The sequence below is a fragment of the Leptinotarsa decemlineata genome, unplaced genomic scaffold (genome assembly GCF_025532065.1).
Source record: "Leptinotarsa decemlineata unplaced genomic scaffold, Ldec_3_MD MMD2_P_RNA_scaffold_2, whole genome shotgun sequence".
Taxonomy (NCBI): domain Eukaryota; kingdom Metazoa; phylum Arthropoda; class Insecta; order Coleoptera; family Chrysomelidae; genus Leptinotarsa; species Leptinotarsa decemlineata.
The window spans coordinates 1,923,520-1,943,413 of record NW_027412529.1 but is presented as its reverse complement, the minus strand read 5'-3'; the positions used below and the strand labels follow the sequence as shown (position 1 = coordinate 1,943,413).

Here is a 19,894-nt window from a genome sequence, read left to right as displayed (position 1 = left end):
TCCACAAGATTACTCATATAATAATTAAGTATATTCTCCCTCTCTCTCTCATGTTTCGCTATCACAGGATATTTTCCTTAGGAAAGAGCTACTGTGATAGCGAAACATGTCGTGATATAGTTTTCGAAAATAAAGTTTGTGAAGATCAAGTCGTAAAGTGTAGTTCGTGAAATTACTATGGATCTTCATCAAGTAACTGCGGAATCAATCAGAAAGAAAAGGTTCAATAATGTTTTCTGTGCGTGGTTAGGAAATATTGATTTCTTTATAGAGCTCAGGATGACCTCCTCCATACTCCACTAGCTCTTTCAGCTGCGTTATTTAACTTTTTTACCATAACGGAAATTATAGATGGAATAATTACCTATCTCTCCCTCTATGTTGAAAATCCGCGCCTACATTCCGTCCTGCACGCAACTCCGCCAACTACGCCTCGTTATTGAATACTACGATTTGCACATGCGCACGGATTGTTTATAAGTTACGCTCGGCCGCTTCGTCAGAAACGCCACTCGAAAAGAGAGAGAATCCGTCGCGCGAACGTATCGGACAGAGACGCAGCGTCGTGAGTATTTTGGCAGCCAAACATTTAGTGCAACGGCAGCAGAGCAGACGTCTACAATACGGAAACACGGCCACATGAGTGGTAGAGTGATCTTCACACAGTTGAAATCCGTCGTTAATTGTTGACAATTCGCTAAGTAAGCCGTGTTCGGTGACAGTGCAGTGCATCCAGTAAGTGTTTACGCAAAGTGCGCCACAACAGACATAAACGCTGGTTTGTTTGGGGGTGCCATACACGCACACCTTTCGTTGACCTATAAAATACGCGTTCGGGTAATGCGCACGAAGAAAGTTGACGGTGTGCCCTTGGAGCATGTTGCATAGTGCAATTATCGCGAGTACGTACACGTGACAATGTCCGTTAAAAGTGTTGGCAACAATCGCGGGGGTGAGGTACTCCGCTCTGGCTTCCTCAAAAAACTAAAAACCTCACGAAAGAAGTGGTTCGTTTTGAGGGCCGAGACCCCCGAGTGTTCCGCCAGGCTCGAATACTACGACACCGAGAAGAAATTCAACGCGGGGCAGGCGCCCAAAAGGAGCATTCCGCTGAAGACGTGCTTCAACATCAACAAGAGGATCGACACCAAACACAAACATGTCATCGCTCTCTACACCAAGGACGATTGTTTTTGCGTCGTGCTCGATTCCGAGGAAGAGTTGGATGGCTGGCTGAAGGCCCTGCTGTCGCTTCAGCACGGTGAGGAAGCGGTTGACGGGGAAGATCCCAAACCCACGTTCGGTGAGTAAAAAAAAGGAATTGTGGAGTGACGCATGTGAGAAGTCACGCATAACATGCGGGCCTAGTTCGTAAGGGGAGTTTTCGGTAGAGGGGAGGCGATGAACGTGTCTGAGGAATGACAGATTGTTTTGGTTATGATTATAAGGGGTCTCTCACTCGAGTTGGTTCGATTTCATGAGACGTTTTCTTCTGTGACTATTGGAAATAGCATCAAGTGTGTTGTCAAAGTAGGTAGTCAAAATGGCACATAACGCACACCTTTGAACCAATCACAGTTGATGATAACATTCATATCCTTATAGTTGTGTTTGAATTTTTTTCATTCGCAAAATAAACCTTGAGAATGTTTTGAATTGATGGATGTAGCCATTACTTCCTATACTTTTATATCACTTATATTAAAATTTGTAACTAACGTTACTGAGGACATTTCCAAACGAATAAAATGAACTGAAAATAATCAACAGTGTACGCCCTTGTACCTATACCAATACAACCACTTGTCGGTAATAACAGATGGTCCCTAATGACTTTATTACCTGAATTTTGTTTACCTGTGACAATGTGGGTACGCTAGTATGAAACCGACGAGTAAACTAGATCAATTTGGTCATTCAGTAGATAAATAGGTACGTTATTTGACTACGTTATGTTGAAAACATTTGTAGCAAGTCACAATACATGAATATAAACAGCAAGAGGGTACACAGTGTTTATAAACATGAGAAGAAAATATATAAATAGGGTTGCTGATAACATAAGCATAAGACTGTCATAAAATTGGTATATATAAAATAAGTTCTCAAAAATGACCTAAAACTGATATATTAATACTAATATTACTTAAAACTAAAAGGTTCATGATGAGAAACTAGGAAGTTTAAGAAATATTTACCTACATAATAACTTATTGTTTGACTTGAAGGGGTTATATTTTTAGGAGTGATTAATTTTTTGGGAAAGAAAGTTTTTGGCTTTCTACTACTCCATCTTGATACAAAAAACAAGGATGAGGGAATCTTCCAAGGAAAGGAAGGAAGTAATTCTAAATTAAGTAACTCTATACATGGATGTGTAGATCATGCAAAGAAGTAACTTTCAGACACAAACTGAAAGAAAGTCTTCCTGAAACAGCTACTTTCATATAAATATTGAATTACACGAAAGAAAAAAAATTCTTTCGAAACAAATACTTCTATACAGAAGATACTTTTCTCTACTTATTGTTGTGGTAATTCAAGTAGGTTACATCCGCAATGCTTATGTTTATAAATTTCCAAGGATTCCAAATAACCATCCCTTGCCTGCATAGTGAAAAATCTCGGTATCGTTTAGATACGCGAGTTTATGGTTGCATTTTAAGGAATGATTTGAAAACGTCCAATCATTTTTACCTAGTCTGAAGGACCTTTCATGTTCAGCATACCGTTTTGAAAAATTTCGACCACATTGTCTTACATAAACACTATTACACTCCGACAGATAAGCTTATAAACTCCAGATTTCTCCAATTTGTCCACCTTATCTTTGGCATTGAAAAGGAAATTAGATAACCTGGCATGTGGTCTGAATGCTAGTTCTACATTGTTTTTTTCTAAAAAAATCCCGCCATTGTCTCTGTTCTTTTACCAAAAATACAAATTTCTTGATTTCTGATTGTTTGATCTGGGAGTATATTAATCTCTACGTAAATTTGAGGCTTTGTTTTCTGACTAACTTCTGGATTGTGTCTGCGTTGAAACCGTTATTATGTCCTATCTGTATAATTTTTTTAATTTCCCTATCCAAATTGTTAATAGATAACGAGAATGTCCACATTTCTATCCCATTGTAGTTATTTACCTCGCTATGGCACAACTTTGACGAAAAAACGATAAAACATCAAGAATTCAGTACTTAAATCAATATTATTTATATAAAAACAATAAATGCTCCACTTCTATAACAGTTTGGACACTTTACATACAATCGAACATATCTCATGACGTCACACATTTGATTTACGAAAAACATAATTTTTACGAGTAATATCCACATTTCTTTTTCATTTTTATGAATGATTGTAAAATAAACAAAAAATGAGAAGCATAGGGTAATTTTTTTTGTAGTGTCCTACGTTATTTTTCTCGCTTTGGCACAACTTTGACTGAAAAATGATAAAACATAAGAATCTAATACTTCTGAATCAATATTATTTATATAAAAACAATAAATGCTTCACTTCTATAACAGTTTGGACATTTTATCGACAATCGCACATATCTCATGACGTCACACATTTGATTTACGAAAAACATCATTTTTGCGAGTAATATCCACATTTCTTTTTCATTTTTATGAATGATTGTAAAGTAAACAAAAAAATGAGTAGCATACGGTAATTTTTTTGCAGTGTCCTACGTTATTTTTCTCGCTTTGGCACAACTTTGACTGAAAAATGAAAAAACATAAGAATCCAATACTTCTGAATCAATATTATTTATATAAAAACATTAAATGCTTCACTTTATAACATTTTAGACACTATAGCGAGAATCACACATATCTCGTGACGTCACACTACCTTTCGACAAACACATAGTTTCAAAGTCGTGTATTTTGATAACGTTGAATGCATTATCAAAATATTTGAAAAAATGCTCAAAATTTGCTTCAACTGAAGGACCTTATTAGTGAAATTCATATAAGTAATTTTTCAGTTTTATTTTACAAATGTGACCAAAACCAAATCTAACTTTTCCACATATCACAACCACATTCCAGGGCCATCTTTAGATTTTTTTTATTCTTGAATTTTTATTTTTATGTAAAAATATGTAAAGCTATCAACAAAATCACCCTTTAAATCTTGCAAAAAATATTTGGAACAATGGATTCGTCAATATCCACAAATGCCTGAAAAAATCATAATACTTAGAATTTCAGACTAATGTCTCTTTTGTCATAGCCGATATCAATGGATTTTGTATTTGGTTTCTTTTTCGTTAATTTCTCAACAACATTACATAAAATATGGTTTTCGGTTAGTTTAATGTTATTAATTTGAACTGATCTATCAATTATTTATCCAAGTAAATATTGAAATTTGAACGTCATTATCAATTGCTAATACAATTGTAGAACTGCGACCCAAAATTAGCTCTGCTGGAGTTCATTTTGAACTAATTGCTTTCTTCTTTTCTTTGGAAAATTCCCATATTTTGTTGTATAAAGAGGAAGAATTAGAAAGCTACGAAAAATTAATATTTCCAAAAATCATGACCGTTTCAACATAAAACATTTATTGGAGAAGAAGATTTTAGGTATCTGCAAACAGGTAAAATAAAAAATTTCGAATCAATGCAACTTTCTTAAGTAACAGTATGGAAATCTATGTAGTTAATTCCGTTTTACAGAATTCGTAACTTAAACTGTCAAAGAGATAACGATTATCTTTAAAATATAGTACCATATGACAAGAGTAATTTAGCAAATAATTATGCAATTGACGTAATTCTTGTTGCTGGAATTAAGTGAATCCCCGTTAACGAGAAAGTATCGATTTGAAGACGGGGTTCTTGGAATTTCCACTCAAATAAAAAATATTCTTGTGCAATATTTGTGGTCCTAAATTTTAATTGTGACATTTGTCAATAGCCTAGTCAAATTTAGGTTGACAACCAATAACGGTTCAGTTTTTCCCGATCAAAAAATGTACTGGGTTGTCGATTTGAAGTTTACATCAACTTCCACTACATGAATGCTTTATACTCATACAACAAAATAACATAAATTGTTGAATAAATTTAACAAAATGCTTATTGTATCCCCGCTTTCTACTTCCATATATCCATACAATTCTATTTGAGTTTTCTTTTCAGAAAGTTGTATGCCTTCAGAAAGGTTTTGTAAAGGTATTGAACAGTATTGTTGTTTTGCTGAATAGTCGTAAACCATCTACCTACTTATCAGCTCTGTTACATCTCCTAAATTATGGTTGAATAAGTCATGCTTGAAATCAGCCTCTGTGATCTCCAATTTTTCGAATACCTACCTGGTGACCCGATTTCTGTTTAGAGCAAGTGAAAATATTTTTTCTTTCATCTAGTTCAATGTTTATATGAAAGTAGTTGTTTCAGGAGGACTTTTTCTTCCACTTTGTGTCAGTCATCGAGTATAATTATCTAATAGATACCATTTGACTGTCACGAAGTAACTCGATTAAAGATCTAGGTGTATATTTTGACCAAAATTTGTCTTTTTCTAACCACATTAGATCGAAATTTAGTGAAGCATTGAAAGTTTATGGCTTCATAGTTCACAATTGTAGATCTTTATGTAGTCTACGTAAGGTCAAAATTAGAATATGGCTCTGTTCTATAGTCTCCATTCTATAATTGCTATAATACTGTAATGAATCTGAAGCCGGCCCTGACCGTTATCTCAGTCAGCAAACGCATGACTCATCGCGAAACAACGCGAAAGGTGTAGATGAGTCCTGAAATCCCTAAAGAGATCCGGAGCGATCGTTGCCGATATAAAAAGGCGCCGCTTCTAGTCAGTGAGGCAGTCTGTACTTAGAAAGTGAATCGTGCGTTTAAAGAAAGAAATCTAACTGTGGAGATAAATTTAGCGTTAGTTGCTAAGTGTTGTACATAAATTAGTTGTGATAGTGAAATATTGTTAAACATAAATTTGTTTAAAACAGTTAATTCATTAATTCGTTACAATACATTAATTGAAAAGGTCAACGTCGTTTCCTAGTTTATTTACTTCAAATTTTATGGTATCTATCCCGATAGAGGTATTCCATATGAATCTCTTACCATAACATTCAATATTGAAAGTCTTTGAGTTACGCAGAAAACTTGCTGGAATAATTTTTCTGTATAAATTACTGCACAACAATGTGGATGCTATGGAGGTGTTATCTTCTGTGTGCTTCATTTTAGAGACTGACTGGCCAGAACCAATTTGCACCTCAAGTCACCTATCTTTAGCATTTGCAATAATTTCAATTTAATTTCACATTTGTGTGATATCAATTTTGATTCCCTAGAATATATAGTTGACACTGCACTTCAGTAGTTCATAGAGAATTTTTAATTTTCTGGTATATTTTTTTTTATTAGATTTAATTATATTATAATTTTGTGATTAATTTTCTCAAATTGTAACTTTGTAATTATAATGATCTATATTACTTTTTTTAACATACTTAGTTAACCCTGTAAATTGTTTTCAACTGTTGGGTAATAAAGGCTACGTTATTATTATTATTTTTTCCACGAATTTCGTATCGCTATACAGTAAAAACAGATGTGAACCCTCCTATATTTATTGGACTATGAATACGATTCAAAACCTCGATATTTTTCCACGAAAATCCGGAACAACAACCAATCTTGTGAAATTTCTCCGTGAATAATCTTGTTTTGGTTCTCTTGGAACTAGTCTATATTTCGAATCATGACATATGGATTCCGCGACCTCGCTAACAGATGACGTACTCATACCTTCGAGGCATAACAAACCACCGACTTGTTTGTTATTTTTATGCTGAATAATTTCACACGTTCTCAATGACAAATTTCGCTAATGACTTGCCTGAAATTTCCGATGAGTGTTTTCGAGAAAACAGTGACAGGGCAGCCGACAAAAATTTTAGTTCAATATACGGGGTTGAGACAAAAAGTTGTGGGATTTAGTCGTTCGGTCGGCTTGTGATCAAGCAATGTAGAGAGTTTTTTGAATACTGTTGTAAATCATGCCCGACAGGAAATGACACCGGCCGCCACTGGTGACCATAAACCAATCGTGACGTAGCTGAGAGCGTGGTAATATCCAATGTTACCTGCCGCTCGAGAAAGAACACGAAACATGCTACCAATGTCGATAGAACTTCTGCGAAATTCTACGATGTTCCATTGCGATATTTAAACGCTGGCTGCAAGCGTATTGGGACAGTCAAGTACACAGTGAAGTGGACGTAACTGCGGTACGCGACGTGAACTAGTAAGGCGATAGACATCCAAATAATAGTTGAAATTTTAGTATAAGTGATTGTTGTATTTCAAGTGAAATAAAGTTAAGTTTGATTATTCAGTGTAGTCAATATAGTACAAGTTTGAATTTAGAACAAAATCCTGTAACCAATATAGTAAAATATAGGTTCTTCTAGTAGGGACTTCCGAACTTTAACAATAGATAACGGCCATCTTGTTGGAACTACATCTGTCAAATCAGTTGTCATTTGCAAATGATAAAGTTGTTTTCTCAAAATAGGTTTTACAGTCCCTATAATCGTCTATATTCGCAACGTGGTGGAAAAATTTGAGTCCGCTGGTTCAGTGAACGATCGACCAACACCCGTACGTCGACGAAACGCAAGATCTGCTGAAAACGTCGCCGCTGTCTGTGAGAGTGTGCAGGAGAATCCGCGAGGCAGTCGATTTCACGTCGCTCACAAGAACTCGGCCTTTCTTGGACTACAATTTGGCGTATTTGACGTCGTGACTTGGGCCTGCATCTGTACAAAATTCAACTGATCCAGTAACTGAACGTAAACGAGCATAGACAACGACGTGAGTTCGCTGAATGCGTTCTGGAGCAGTTGCCAACTGAAAATTGGACGTTTCGGGTTAACGATGTTATATTCCACACATAATGGCACCAATAGGTCTTTTAAACGATGATATTTGACACACACTTTGTTTTATTTAAATTTAAAGATTGGAAGCGCTTAATGAAACACCCTATAGAACAAATTTTTATCATTAAGTATACTTCATAAAAGGTATCACAAACAATTTTTGAGAAAATTGTGAAAAACTCGTTGCGTTTTTTCATACAACTTCTAAAGTTCTCCATTATAATTTTTAAATTTTTCAGATTCTGGAAGGTAACAAATACCCAGAAAAGGTCGATAAAAAACTGATTTTTCCACCACAAAAAATGACTTTCGTTGAAACTTCTAAAACTTTCATAAAAAAACTCAAGTTTTTTAAACTAATATCTTCGTCAACAAAACCTTCCTTTTTACTTTTCACATAGTTTACTTTATAATCTCGTTTATAACAAATCAAAATCGCAGAAATAACAGAAAATTTTTGTGGAAATTGTAAAAAAAGTAAAAAAAATTGACATTTTTTTGTTTATTATATTTGTTTCATCGTATTTGTGAAATTATAAGAAAATTCCTCGAAGTTCTTAAATCTGGACACAGTTCCATATAAAAATCCCATCGCAAAGCGTACCTTTATACTTATATAGTTTATCCATTAACAAAAAGTGTCACTGAAAGTCTTTATGGACCTTTCAAAAACTAAATGTTTTATAAATGTTTTGCAACGAACTCGTACAATTTTTAATAAACATCTCAGATCTTGATACTAGAAGTATTTTTGTAAATAAACTCGTAAAGTGTGCTTTAATAAATAATTATTAAAAAGTGTCACAAAAAACTCTTTGGAATAAAAGAATATCAATTGCAATTTTGTTATTTTATTTTTTGCATCGATTTCGCATAATTAGAAAAATACTCTCAATTCCTGAAACTAAGTATATAGAAACGATTCTCATCATAAAGGATATACCTTGTGAAAGCTATCAAAATTTTTTTTGTAATTGTAAAAAAGAACTCGTTGCTTTTTTTTTAAATAAATTTTCGTTATGAGGACACCCGGCGATTCTGAAAAATTTTTTGAGTGTACTTACGTATTTTGATGCGTAGATTACGAATCCGAAAGAAAAAATCGGCGCTTTCCCTTATTTACAAAGTTACGGACCTTCAAAGTTAAGAAAAGGGCGACTTTTCAGCCTTCTTTTTCACAAAATAAACTATTTTAAAACACAAGCATTAATTCACATCAATAATCAACATTTTTCCAATAAAAATATTAAAAAATGTACGGAGCTGCTGTTTGGTTACATATTTCTGTATTTTACGTTTTTAAGGTTAGTGGCATGGTTGGTACGACTGACGCAGTCAATATTCCTAAAGTAATTCAAATGTTTTTTACCTTCATTCGTTAGATCCTAAATTGGTTTTTGGTGGTGTGTTAGGAATTTGAAGTAGTAGGCGGCGGCAAATACCAACCGTTTTTTTCTGAAATGTCACTAATAACTAACCTAAAACTAGAAGAGTGTCACCAGGAGAAGTATTCGTTTTTAAATAAAACTTTTTATGTTAAAAATGTTGATTATTGAAGTGAAAAGTGTCAAAGAAGGAGGAATAAGGTGTAAAGGTGACCTAGTGAATAAATACTTGTGTTTTTAAAGAGTTTATTTAGTGAAAAAGAAGGCTGAAAAGTCGCCCTTCTCTGAACTTTCGAGGGCCCTAACTTTGTAAATAAGGGAGAGCGCCGCTTTTTTCTTTCGGATTCGTAATCTACGCATCAAAATACGTAAGTACAGTCAAAAAATTTTTCAAAATCGCCGGGTGACCTCAAAACGAAAATTTACCATATTTTTCTATAAAAACTCATAAAATGAATATTGAAACCTTTTTGGAATCGACAAAGATCTAATTGCGAATTTTTTGCTTATTTTTGCATCGGATTTGTGAAATTCATTAAAAAATTATCAGTTCTTAAAACTAATTACTCGTACACTTTTCTTTGAAAGGTTTTTCATTTCTAAATTTTTTCATTTGCATTGAAGCGGCTCTTGAAGGTTAGTTTTTACTGCTAAATACCACGCTTGCATTTCACAATGACACAGCAAAGCTAATGATAATCTGTGGAACTATTTTTATCAATCAAGTCCATATCTATATCGAAGTTCAAAAATATCTAAAAATCAAACCACTGAAAATCAAAGATTGAAAAAAGCAGAATTCATTCATAATTCAACCATAGTTGAAATAAGAAAAACATTTAAAAAACAGAATTCATTCGTAATTTAACCATAATTGAATACCTTTTCAACTGGGATATAATTAACATTCCAGCCATTCCGTCATTAGAGACATAATCAATGTTCTTGTTATGTTCATGATTACACTGTTTTTCATGCGAAGTAGTACTACCAGTTTCCAAAATAGTTATAATATTCAAAATCTTGGATTATAATAACAAATTTATTGAGATTTCGGTGAGAATTTGATGTTTGGTAGCTCCATCAACAAAAAAACAACAATCTCTACAATTTCGTTTTTAGAACCAGATTTCAGAAATAATTTAATTCATTTATTAACATTTTTAGCACAAATAAATATCTTCATATCTGGCAGTAATCACTTTAGAATTCCAATTATTCTCATTCCGCAATTTCATGCTGATTTCATGATAATATTCAACAATATTCGCTTCAAATTAAGTCTTACCCCACCTAGTTTTAAAACTGAATTTTTCAAGCGATCTTTTAGCTATAATATATACCAAGTGATCAACCTGTTACCAAAAGAAATAAGAAATTCTGAACTTTCTGTTTTACGGAAAAGATTCAAACTACTTCTTTTCGAAAGCCAATTTTAAATATAAGCTGCATAACCCTATACAGTAGGGATGAACTACGATATCTAATGCCGGGTCCAGACCAAGCAGACAAAACAACGACAAGAACATTCATGTTTCGCGACAAAGTGGCGACAAATAATACTGTTACACTTATAGCATTTCTGTAGTTAGTATGTCTTTTGGCAACTGTAGGACCAACAAGGCATATCAGATTCTCGAAATCTTCGGTGGACATTCTTGGATAATTCTGAAAACTTGAACGAATCTCACCACTTAGTCCAATATCATCCTCACGTAACGGAACTAACAATTCATTAATGGAATAACTTCCTCGCTTTTTTAAGCTTGGTCTCATCCAAAAACGTTCGCAACTTCAATTGTAAAATTTTGAACTTTTTTTGACTAAACATTATTATTATTATTATTAAAACGCCCAAACAAGATTGTTCACGGAAAAATTTCACGAGGTTCGCTGTTGTTCCGGATTTTCTTGGAAAAATATCGAAGTTTTAAATCGAATAGCCCAAATCAATATGGGAGGGTTCACATCTGTTTTTACTGTATACCGATACGAAATTTGTGGAAATATAGATCAAAGTGTAGTTCGAAGGTGTCTTAAATGTTTTTCTGTAAAAAAAATTACAAGTTTTTTTTATTGTTTTTTTTTTAATTTTCATGTATTTTTTTTTAAATTTTCTCAGTTTCCAAAACTATAGGATCTTCTAACAGAAACTTCCGAACTTTGACAGTTAATAACGCTCATCTTATTGAAGCTACATCTATTGAATCAGTCTGTTTGCCAAATCACTGTAGGAAATATTACTGGAGTTTTTTCCCAACACCAAATATTCCTTTTCAACACCTCGACACGTGTTTCGATCACCAAGTGATCATCTTCAAAGAGGAAGATTAAATTTACTTTAGAAACATTTTATTTCTATATTTATTTTGTATTATAAATTTTAGTTAGAGAATTAACTTTTCATAACTGCATTATCGAACAGTCGTCCAAAATATCCATCTGCTTGATTTTCAATGTTGATTGTTTTATTTTGATTTTTACTTGTTATTTTCGTATTTTCTCATCGCATATCATTGAAATGTTCTTTTCTCTCGAAACTGAAGTTTATTGCCGAAAAACACATGAATGTTTAGAACGACAGACACCACTTGGGATGTTTCGAGTAGGTACTCATTGTTAATGGTCATTTTCCTAAACAATATACGACTGATTGATCCCAAAGTTTAGATATATACTAAAACCAATAATGATTGAGAGTAGAAGTAAGCCCAGTTGACAGCAAATCGGGGGCGTGCTTATCAATTTTTGAGAGGGTTAAGAATGAAAGAAAAATTCTTAGTACAATTAGTTAAAATATTCATACACATTTTTTATTTATTTCATTAAAACTTTGCAATATCGTTGCAGGTTCCACAAGTTGAATGATGCCTTCAAACCATTTTTCGAACACCTCCGCATTCATCTCTTCATGATAGTCGCCTGTTTTCTTAGATTTAAATATTAATTCACCATTTGTCAAAAATCCACTGTCGCTTCCTATATGCGTAACTATCAGACGACTACCTTTTCCAGATGGCTGTTTTAACCCAACTGACAAACCTTCAATAAAGGCTTGTCGTGCACTTGTTATATTACCATCCTGCCATACTTTTTTGACCGTATGTCCTTGGTTAACCCATGTCTCGTCCATGAAGTACAATTTTTTTGAGTTTCTGAAATTCGTCAATTTTTCTTAGATAGTTTCTTCTCCATGCTATTATTTCTTGACGTTCAATGAGAATGCTTTTCCTGTCAACTTTTCCGTGCGTGAATTTCATTTCGTGTACAAGTTTCCTAAAAGTTTCTTTACCCATTTTTGGGACCAATTCATGATCGCTAAGTGTCTCCAGAACTGTTTGTAGTGTGGGCAGCTCATTTCTGAAAAAGAAACTGTGAATAGTTCTGCGTATACTGGTTTTGGCTTCTTCATCAACTGTGATTTTTTTTCGTCCGCTACTAGTTTTTGGCGTTTGTACGTCCCCATGAATTTCTGCTTCTCTTAGTATTTTGTAAATCGATGATTTTGGTACACCGGTATAATCAGAGCACATATCAACTAATTTATCTTTTGTAATTGTGGAACTTAATGATGTAGAAATGCCCGGTTGGTTATTCGGAGGTACACACGTAGAATTACAGCACATATGCACAAAGTCATCTTTTGGTGGCTGATGATCTCTTTCAAGACAGTGAAATACTCGCAGTACAATTTGTTTTTCTCTTACTGACCGAGACTCCGACCGTTTGACCTTTTTCGACGTGGAAGGCCCGACCATGTCTCCCATTTTTTGAGTAGTTTGAGAACGGTGTAGAAATATAATTATGTAACACTTGAACACTTATTAGCACTATTATTTTCACCAATTGTTATCACAACACGTCGATTGCTGACTAACTTAACTGTAAAACGTACAATTCACGCTGTATAATTCACAAACCAATGATACGCTCATGGCTGCAAGTACATTAGTGAGGACTGCAACGATGAGATGGAAGTTACGGTAAAGTGACAGAAATATCGTTGCGTACAGTGTTGCCACTAGTTGTAATAAATATCTAACACTATACAGAAAATAATGAATTTTAACTGATCAGTAATCAGGAAATGTATAAGTATTACTCATTACAAGCTCATTACTGATACTAATACTGATACTAATACCTTTTAATCGTACTAGTATTGTGTATTATCTATAATTTGCCACAACCTACAACTCTACTGCTTACTATATTTTGATTCTGCTATAAACTGGTAACGTAAAATTCAGATATGACAACGCGCTTTACTCTCAATCATTATTGGTTTCTCTATAGTTTAAAATATATATAGTTTAAAAAGACTGAAAAACACGCTTTCATAGCATACGAAACGTAAAAATGATAAATAAATGTAGTTTAAAACAATAAAAAACACGCTTTTGAAGAAAAGTTATTTTTTTTAAATACGCTTAAAACAATAACGAACGAAAAATACTAGTATAAAAATATTTTCAAATTTTTTATTCGATGTTCTTCAAAAGCGTGTTTTTAATTTTTTTAATTTTTTAAACTATATTTATTACCCTTTTTTTATTTTAATCTGTTTCAATGCGCCGCCACTGGTCAACGGGTCCATTATCCTCGTTAGGAATTTACGCACAATCATTCCTTCGGCAACCACGTCGATTGTTTTTCCCAGAACAATTTGTTTCGAATGGTTCAGAAGCGGTAAATGAATATTGAAACTGCCGGTAACGACTTTTGAAATGCAGGATGTTTGTTTACCTACTCTATCGGCAAGGTAGTCGCTGATTCAACGAAATACCGACCGTAATCCGGTTCCATTATGGAATTGTTTCGCGAATGCTCGGATCGGTGTTGTTTTTTGTTTGGCGAACGCAAGTGAAGGGGACGGTCGTCTGGCCGAAAAAGAAAGACATTCGTGTTCCAATTTTTTAGAATAATTCGCAAGGAATGTGATTGTGTTGGAAAAATAGTCTAGTTCACATGTACCATTTTTTCTTGAAAATATGAACATTTTTATACAGTCTCCGAAAATTACGTAGAAAGTTTGAGGGAAAGTTCGAAAAGGCGCTGAAAAAAATTACAAAAGTTATGAACAAATTAGTAAAAAAATTGAGGTTTGTTTTTTTTTGAATATCTCGAGAAATATTCAGAATTTTCGAATTTTAAAAAAGATCAAATTTCAAAAAAGGTCCGACCCCGGAGCTGTACCTCTATTATTTTATGATTTTTACAGAGCCCTGAAACTAGAGCCAAAAACACAGCAATGTATTATTTAAATACATTAAATATGAAAATTAAGGAATGAAAAAATTCATGTAGTTTTGGAATACATTTTTTTCACTTCGTGAAGTTATTCTCAACAGGCTAATGAATAGATCGCCGTTGCAAAAATTACAAAATTTTGATTTTACACTATTTTATTAACAATTGAAAATTAAAATTAAAAAAAGTCAATAATTTTTTCCCTAAATCTTGATTGTTTCGATGTCTAACGGTTAAAAGCTACTTAAACTTTTTTTAAATTTTTTTTTACTGTTATTGTTTGAAAAATTGTTATAAACAAATACATTGTTTACGAGTTAATCTAAATTTTTTTTTGTAATATAATTGTTGATGGAAATTATGATTTTTAGAGAAAAAACGGTTCCTTAAAAAAATTATTTGTTACTAAAAAAAATGCGTTTATCAACAACGTTTTTTGCGACCAAATATTAAAATCAAGGAACCATTTTTTTTTCTAAAAATCATCAATTTTATGGTTCTTTGAGTTTTTTATTTATTTGTGATGCACTGTTTGGAACCTTTACTTAGTGTAGTAATAAATATTACTGGAGTTTTTTCCCAACACCAAAGCGTTATTTTCAACATCTCGACACGTGTTCCGAGCTCCAAGTTACCATCATCAAGACGAAGATTTAATCTCTAACCTGGTCAGTTTTAATTTTACTCTTTTTCATTTACTTTAACTTCACTCTTTTTAATTTAATTTTACTCTAATTATTATTTTATGATACGTACAAAATGCTATTTGACCTATCCTATCTATAACTTTGTAAGTTTTACAGGATTAATAAAGCGATTTGATTTGATTTGAAAAAAATAGTACATGTGAACGAGACTAAAAATATATAATTTTTTGTACTCGATTGTCATCGATTCAAAGGCCAAGCAGGCCTTTGTTTTTTATTACATATTAATTTGTTTCCTGAAACAAACAGGATTTTGTGGAGGGAATCACAGTTTATCGACCTTCTTAGGAATTTTCACAATCTGAAAAGAAACATTCAATGAAGAACTTCATACATGTTCGAAAGAACAAACTTTCTTCAACATAATGTTTACGGTTACATTACGGGTAATTTTTCACAAATGGACACTTGCTACGTCTCCACTAGCCGTAACGTAATTGTCGTTACGTTACGGCTCAACTATTACAAGTGGATAGAGTCTCAGGGGTACTCGTTTGAACATCATATGGATTAACTATAGCAGAATCGCGGTATGCACTAGCTGTAACCTAACTTGTTCGCGGTTACGTTACGCCTTATTTGTTAAAAAATGGAAACGCGCCTCACGGGTATGCAACATGTACTCCGTCTCCACAAGTAGTAACGTAATCATGGTTACGTTACGGGACATTTTTCACAAATGGACACTCGCTACGTCTCCACTGGCCGGAACGTAATCGTGGTTAAGTTACGGTTCAATTATTACAAGTGGATATCGTCTCAGTGGTACTCTTTTGAACGTAGTATGGATAAAATACAGCTGAAACTCGGTAGCACTAGCTGTAACCCAACATGTTCGCGGTTACCTTACGGCTCAACTATTACAAGTGGATAGCGTCTCAGGGGTACTCGTTTGAACAACGTATGGATTAACTATAGCAGAAACGCGGTATGCACTAGCTGTAACCTAACTTGTTCGCGGTTACGTTACGCCTTATTTGTTAAAAAATGGAAACGCGCCTCACGGGTATGCAACATGTACTCCGTCTCCACAAGTAGTAACGTAATCACGGTTACGTTACGGGACATTTTTTACAAATGGACACTCGCTACGTCTCCACTGGCCGTAACGTAATCGTGGTTAAGTTACGGTTCAATTATTACAAGTGGATATCGTCTCAGTGGTACTCTTTTGAACGTAGTATGGATAAAATACAGCTGAAACTCGGTAGCACTAGCTGTAACCCAACATGTTCGCGGTTACCTTACGGCTCAACTATTACAAGTGGATAGCATCTCAGGGGTACTCGTTTGAACAACGTATGGATTAACTATAGCAGAAACGCGGTATGCACTAGCTGTAACCTAACTTGTCCGCGGTTACGTTACGCCTTATTTGTTAAAAAATGGAAACGCGCCTCACGGGTATGCAACATGTACTCCGTCTCCACAAGTAGTAACGTAATCACGGTTACGTTACGGGACATTTTTCACAAATGGACACTCGCTACGTCTCCACTGGCCGGAACGTAATCGTGGTTAAGTTACGGTTCAATTATTACAAGTGGATATCGTCTCAGTGGTACTCTTTTGAACGTAGTATGGATAAAATACAGCTGAAACTCGGTAGCACTAGCTGTAACCCAACATGTTCGCGGTTACGTTGCGCCTTATTTGTTAAAAATGGATACGCGTCGTAACGTAACGTGTTCGCGGTTAGGTTACGGGTCATTTTCCACAAATGGATACTCGCTAGTCTTCAGTAGCCGTAACGTAATCGTGGTTACGTTACGGGGCAATTATTGCAAGTGGTAGCGTCTCAGGGGTACTAGTTTGAACGTAGTATGGATTAACTACAGCAGAAACTTGGTATCTATTAGCTGTAACGTAACATGTTCTCGGTGACGTTACGGCTTATTTGTTACAACTTGATAATCGCCTCACGGGTATGCGCGTCAAAGTGGTACGGATAAAATGCAATAGCTACTCCGTCTCCACTAGTCGTAACGTAACGTGTTCGCGGTTACGTTACGGGTCATTTTTCACAAATGGGCGCTCGCTACGTCTCCACTAGCCGTAACGTAATCGTGGTTACGTTACGTGTCGATTATTACGAGTGGAGAGCGTCTTAGGGGTACACGTTTGAACGTAGTATGGATTAACTACAGCAGAAACTCGGTAAGCACTAGCTGTAACCTAACATGTTCGCGGTTACGTTGCGCCTTATTTGTTGAAAATGGATACGCGCCTCACTGGTATGCGCGTCGAAGTGGTACGGATAAGATGTAACAGATACTTCCCTCCCCTAGCCGTAACGTAACATGTGCTTGGTTACGCTACGGGTCATTTGTTACAAGTGAATGGCATCTCAGGGGTACGCGTTTATACCTTATAAAAAACAGCAGAAATTCCGTCTCCACTAGTTGTAACGTAACGTGTTGACGGTTAGGTTACGGGTCAACGTGATATGGATAAAATACAGCAGAATTTCCATCTTCACTAGCTGTGACGTAATGTGTTCTTGATTACTTTACGGGTAATTTGTTACAAAAAGAATAGCGCCTCTCGAGTTCGCCTTTCAATGTGGTATAGATCAACTGTTACGGGCATGTAACGGGACATTTGTTACAAATGAATACCTGCCTTCATGAGATAATTTGACACGTGTCTCGTTAGATTTTATATCACCGTATTCAGTCGAATGCTGAATTTTGATACTGTTGGCAATAATTTGCGGCAATATATTATTTGTAAATCCACCATTTTGAAACGTTACATTTTCCAAGACTAGTTGAGATCTATCGTCGAGCTCGTAAAACCAACACTCGACGCGCCCAAATTAGAAAAACCCATTTCTCTCGGAACTTGTCACAACATTCCGCGTCCATCCACGAATAAATTCGTCAAATAGGTTAATAGAGGTATTTGTTTGTGTCTAGCGTTTTGTTGGTGTTCGAAGAGAACGTGTTTATTTCTAGGATGAAATAAACCCGATGTTTATTCGGGTGTAATTAATGCGAGCCAAAGGATGTGCCGAGTGATGGGCGCGTGACACCGTTTCGGCAGTTTGTGGATTCCTTGGATATTGTGTCTGCGACTAAAATCGTAAATTGAAAAATACCGCAGCGACACACGAACAACAACATTTATTTTCGTCTCAAACTGTTGTTGTTTTCTGAAATATTTCCAGGACCGCTGTTCTCGATTTTGATTGGAAGAAAACTCTTCCAAATAACTATAGATCAGTCGCTTTGCAATCAGTGATATCGAATATCATGGAGAAAGCCGTAAACCACCATATCCTCAAATATTTGGAAGGCTTCAGCATCTTGAGCGATCATCAGTATAGCTTTCAGAAAGAAAGATCAACAGGCACCTTCTGTCGTATGTCACCCATATTTGGAAAAACGCAATTAGTCCAGTCATTATAGTAAGTTCACCTCGGAATTCGAGATACCCAGCTGTAATTCTGTAAATACTTGTATATTGACATCCTAAAAGTTGTCTCAAAACCTACATATGGTAGGGTGTAAGCAACTATTAAATTTCAAGGTCAAAGGTCACAAAAATCGGTTTTTTGCGCTTTTTTTTTGGAAATATCTCATTTCCTATGGGTTTTTTGCTATTTGTATTTATTATCAATATTGTGGAATACAAAATTCTCTACAAATTTTGTTTAAAAAAATTTTTTATACGGTGAACCGTTTTCGAGATAGAGGGCGGAGAGCGCGCGGTCACAGCATCACTTCAGGTCAACCGGTGTCTCCGGTCGAAAACGCGCCATATATAGTTGATGAACTATCGATAAATCAATGATTATAAATATTTGTCAATTTTTATTAACTATTATATTATATTTTATCATTTTTTTCCTAACTTATCCACTTTTTATTCAGTATTAATTTATTTAACAACACTTACCTGCCCATGTAATTGCAGAATTGTTAATGAAAATATAGGAATTATATTTGAATTTTAACCTAATTAATATTTATAACTTCTTACATAATGAAAAAAAAAAACAAATAAATTATGAATTAATCTTTTTATTAAAAAATATCATTGAATACATTTATTTTTATTGAAAGTAAAGAAATGGAATAAAGGGTACAAAAACTACAATTTATAATTTTAATCATCTTCTTCCTCTTCATCGTCGTCTTCTGGCTACTGATAAATTTCAAACTGGTCTTCATTATCGTCTTTTGTCTCAAGTTCTTCCATGATTTTGGGGTCAAGGGTTCCATCTTCGTTAATGTCGCTCTGATATGGTAGAGCATTGAGACAAGCTTGCCCATTACATTGGCCACAAGCTAAAGAGCATTGCAAGCCCGCTTTCCTGCATATCCGCATCGCGAACCACAACCACTCTTGCAGTTGCAGAAAATTGTATTTAGCAAATCTTCTGGAGCAGGTGGTAAAATTGTCATGATAGGCTCCAGAAAATCGTTTCGCATTGCCCAACCCCATACCTGGGATTCCAAATCATGTCCTAACCAAGTTTGAACTTGATAATATACACGGTTGAAATGTTGATGAGCAGCTGCACTTGTTGGTGGAATATTTGAAAGCTGCACAGATTTATTAAGTTTTGTAGACTTGACGTAATGCATATAACGAAGATGATCAAGACTTTTCA

The 19,894-nt window shown here is 34.7% G+C and overlaps 1 protein-coding gene across 1 annotated transcript in view; it reads left to right on the top strand.

The window, feature by feature from the left end:
• Positions 1-508: 508 nt before the first annotated feature.
• The window catches only part of chico (insulin receptor substrate 1 chico), a 113,405-nt gene continuing 94,019 nt past the window's right edge, over positions 509-19,894 (top strand). The window contains 1 exon segment of the mRNA XM_023161582.2: positions 509-1,303. Coding sequence (XP_023017350.2) covers positions 919-1,303 — 385 coding nt within the window. The 5' untranslated portion in view covers positions 509-918.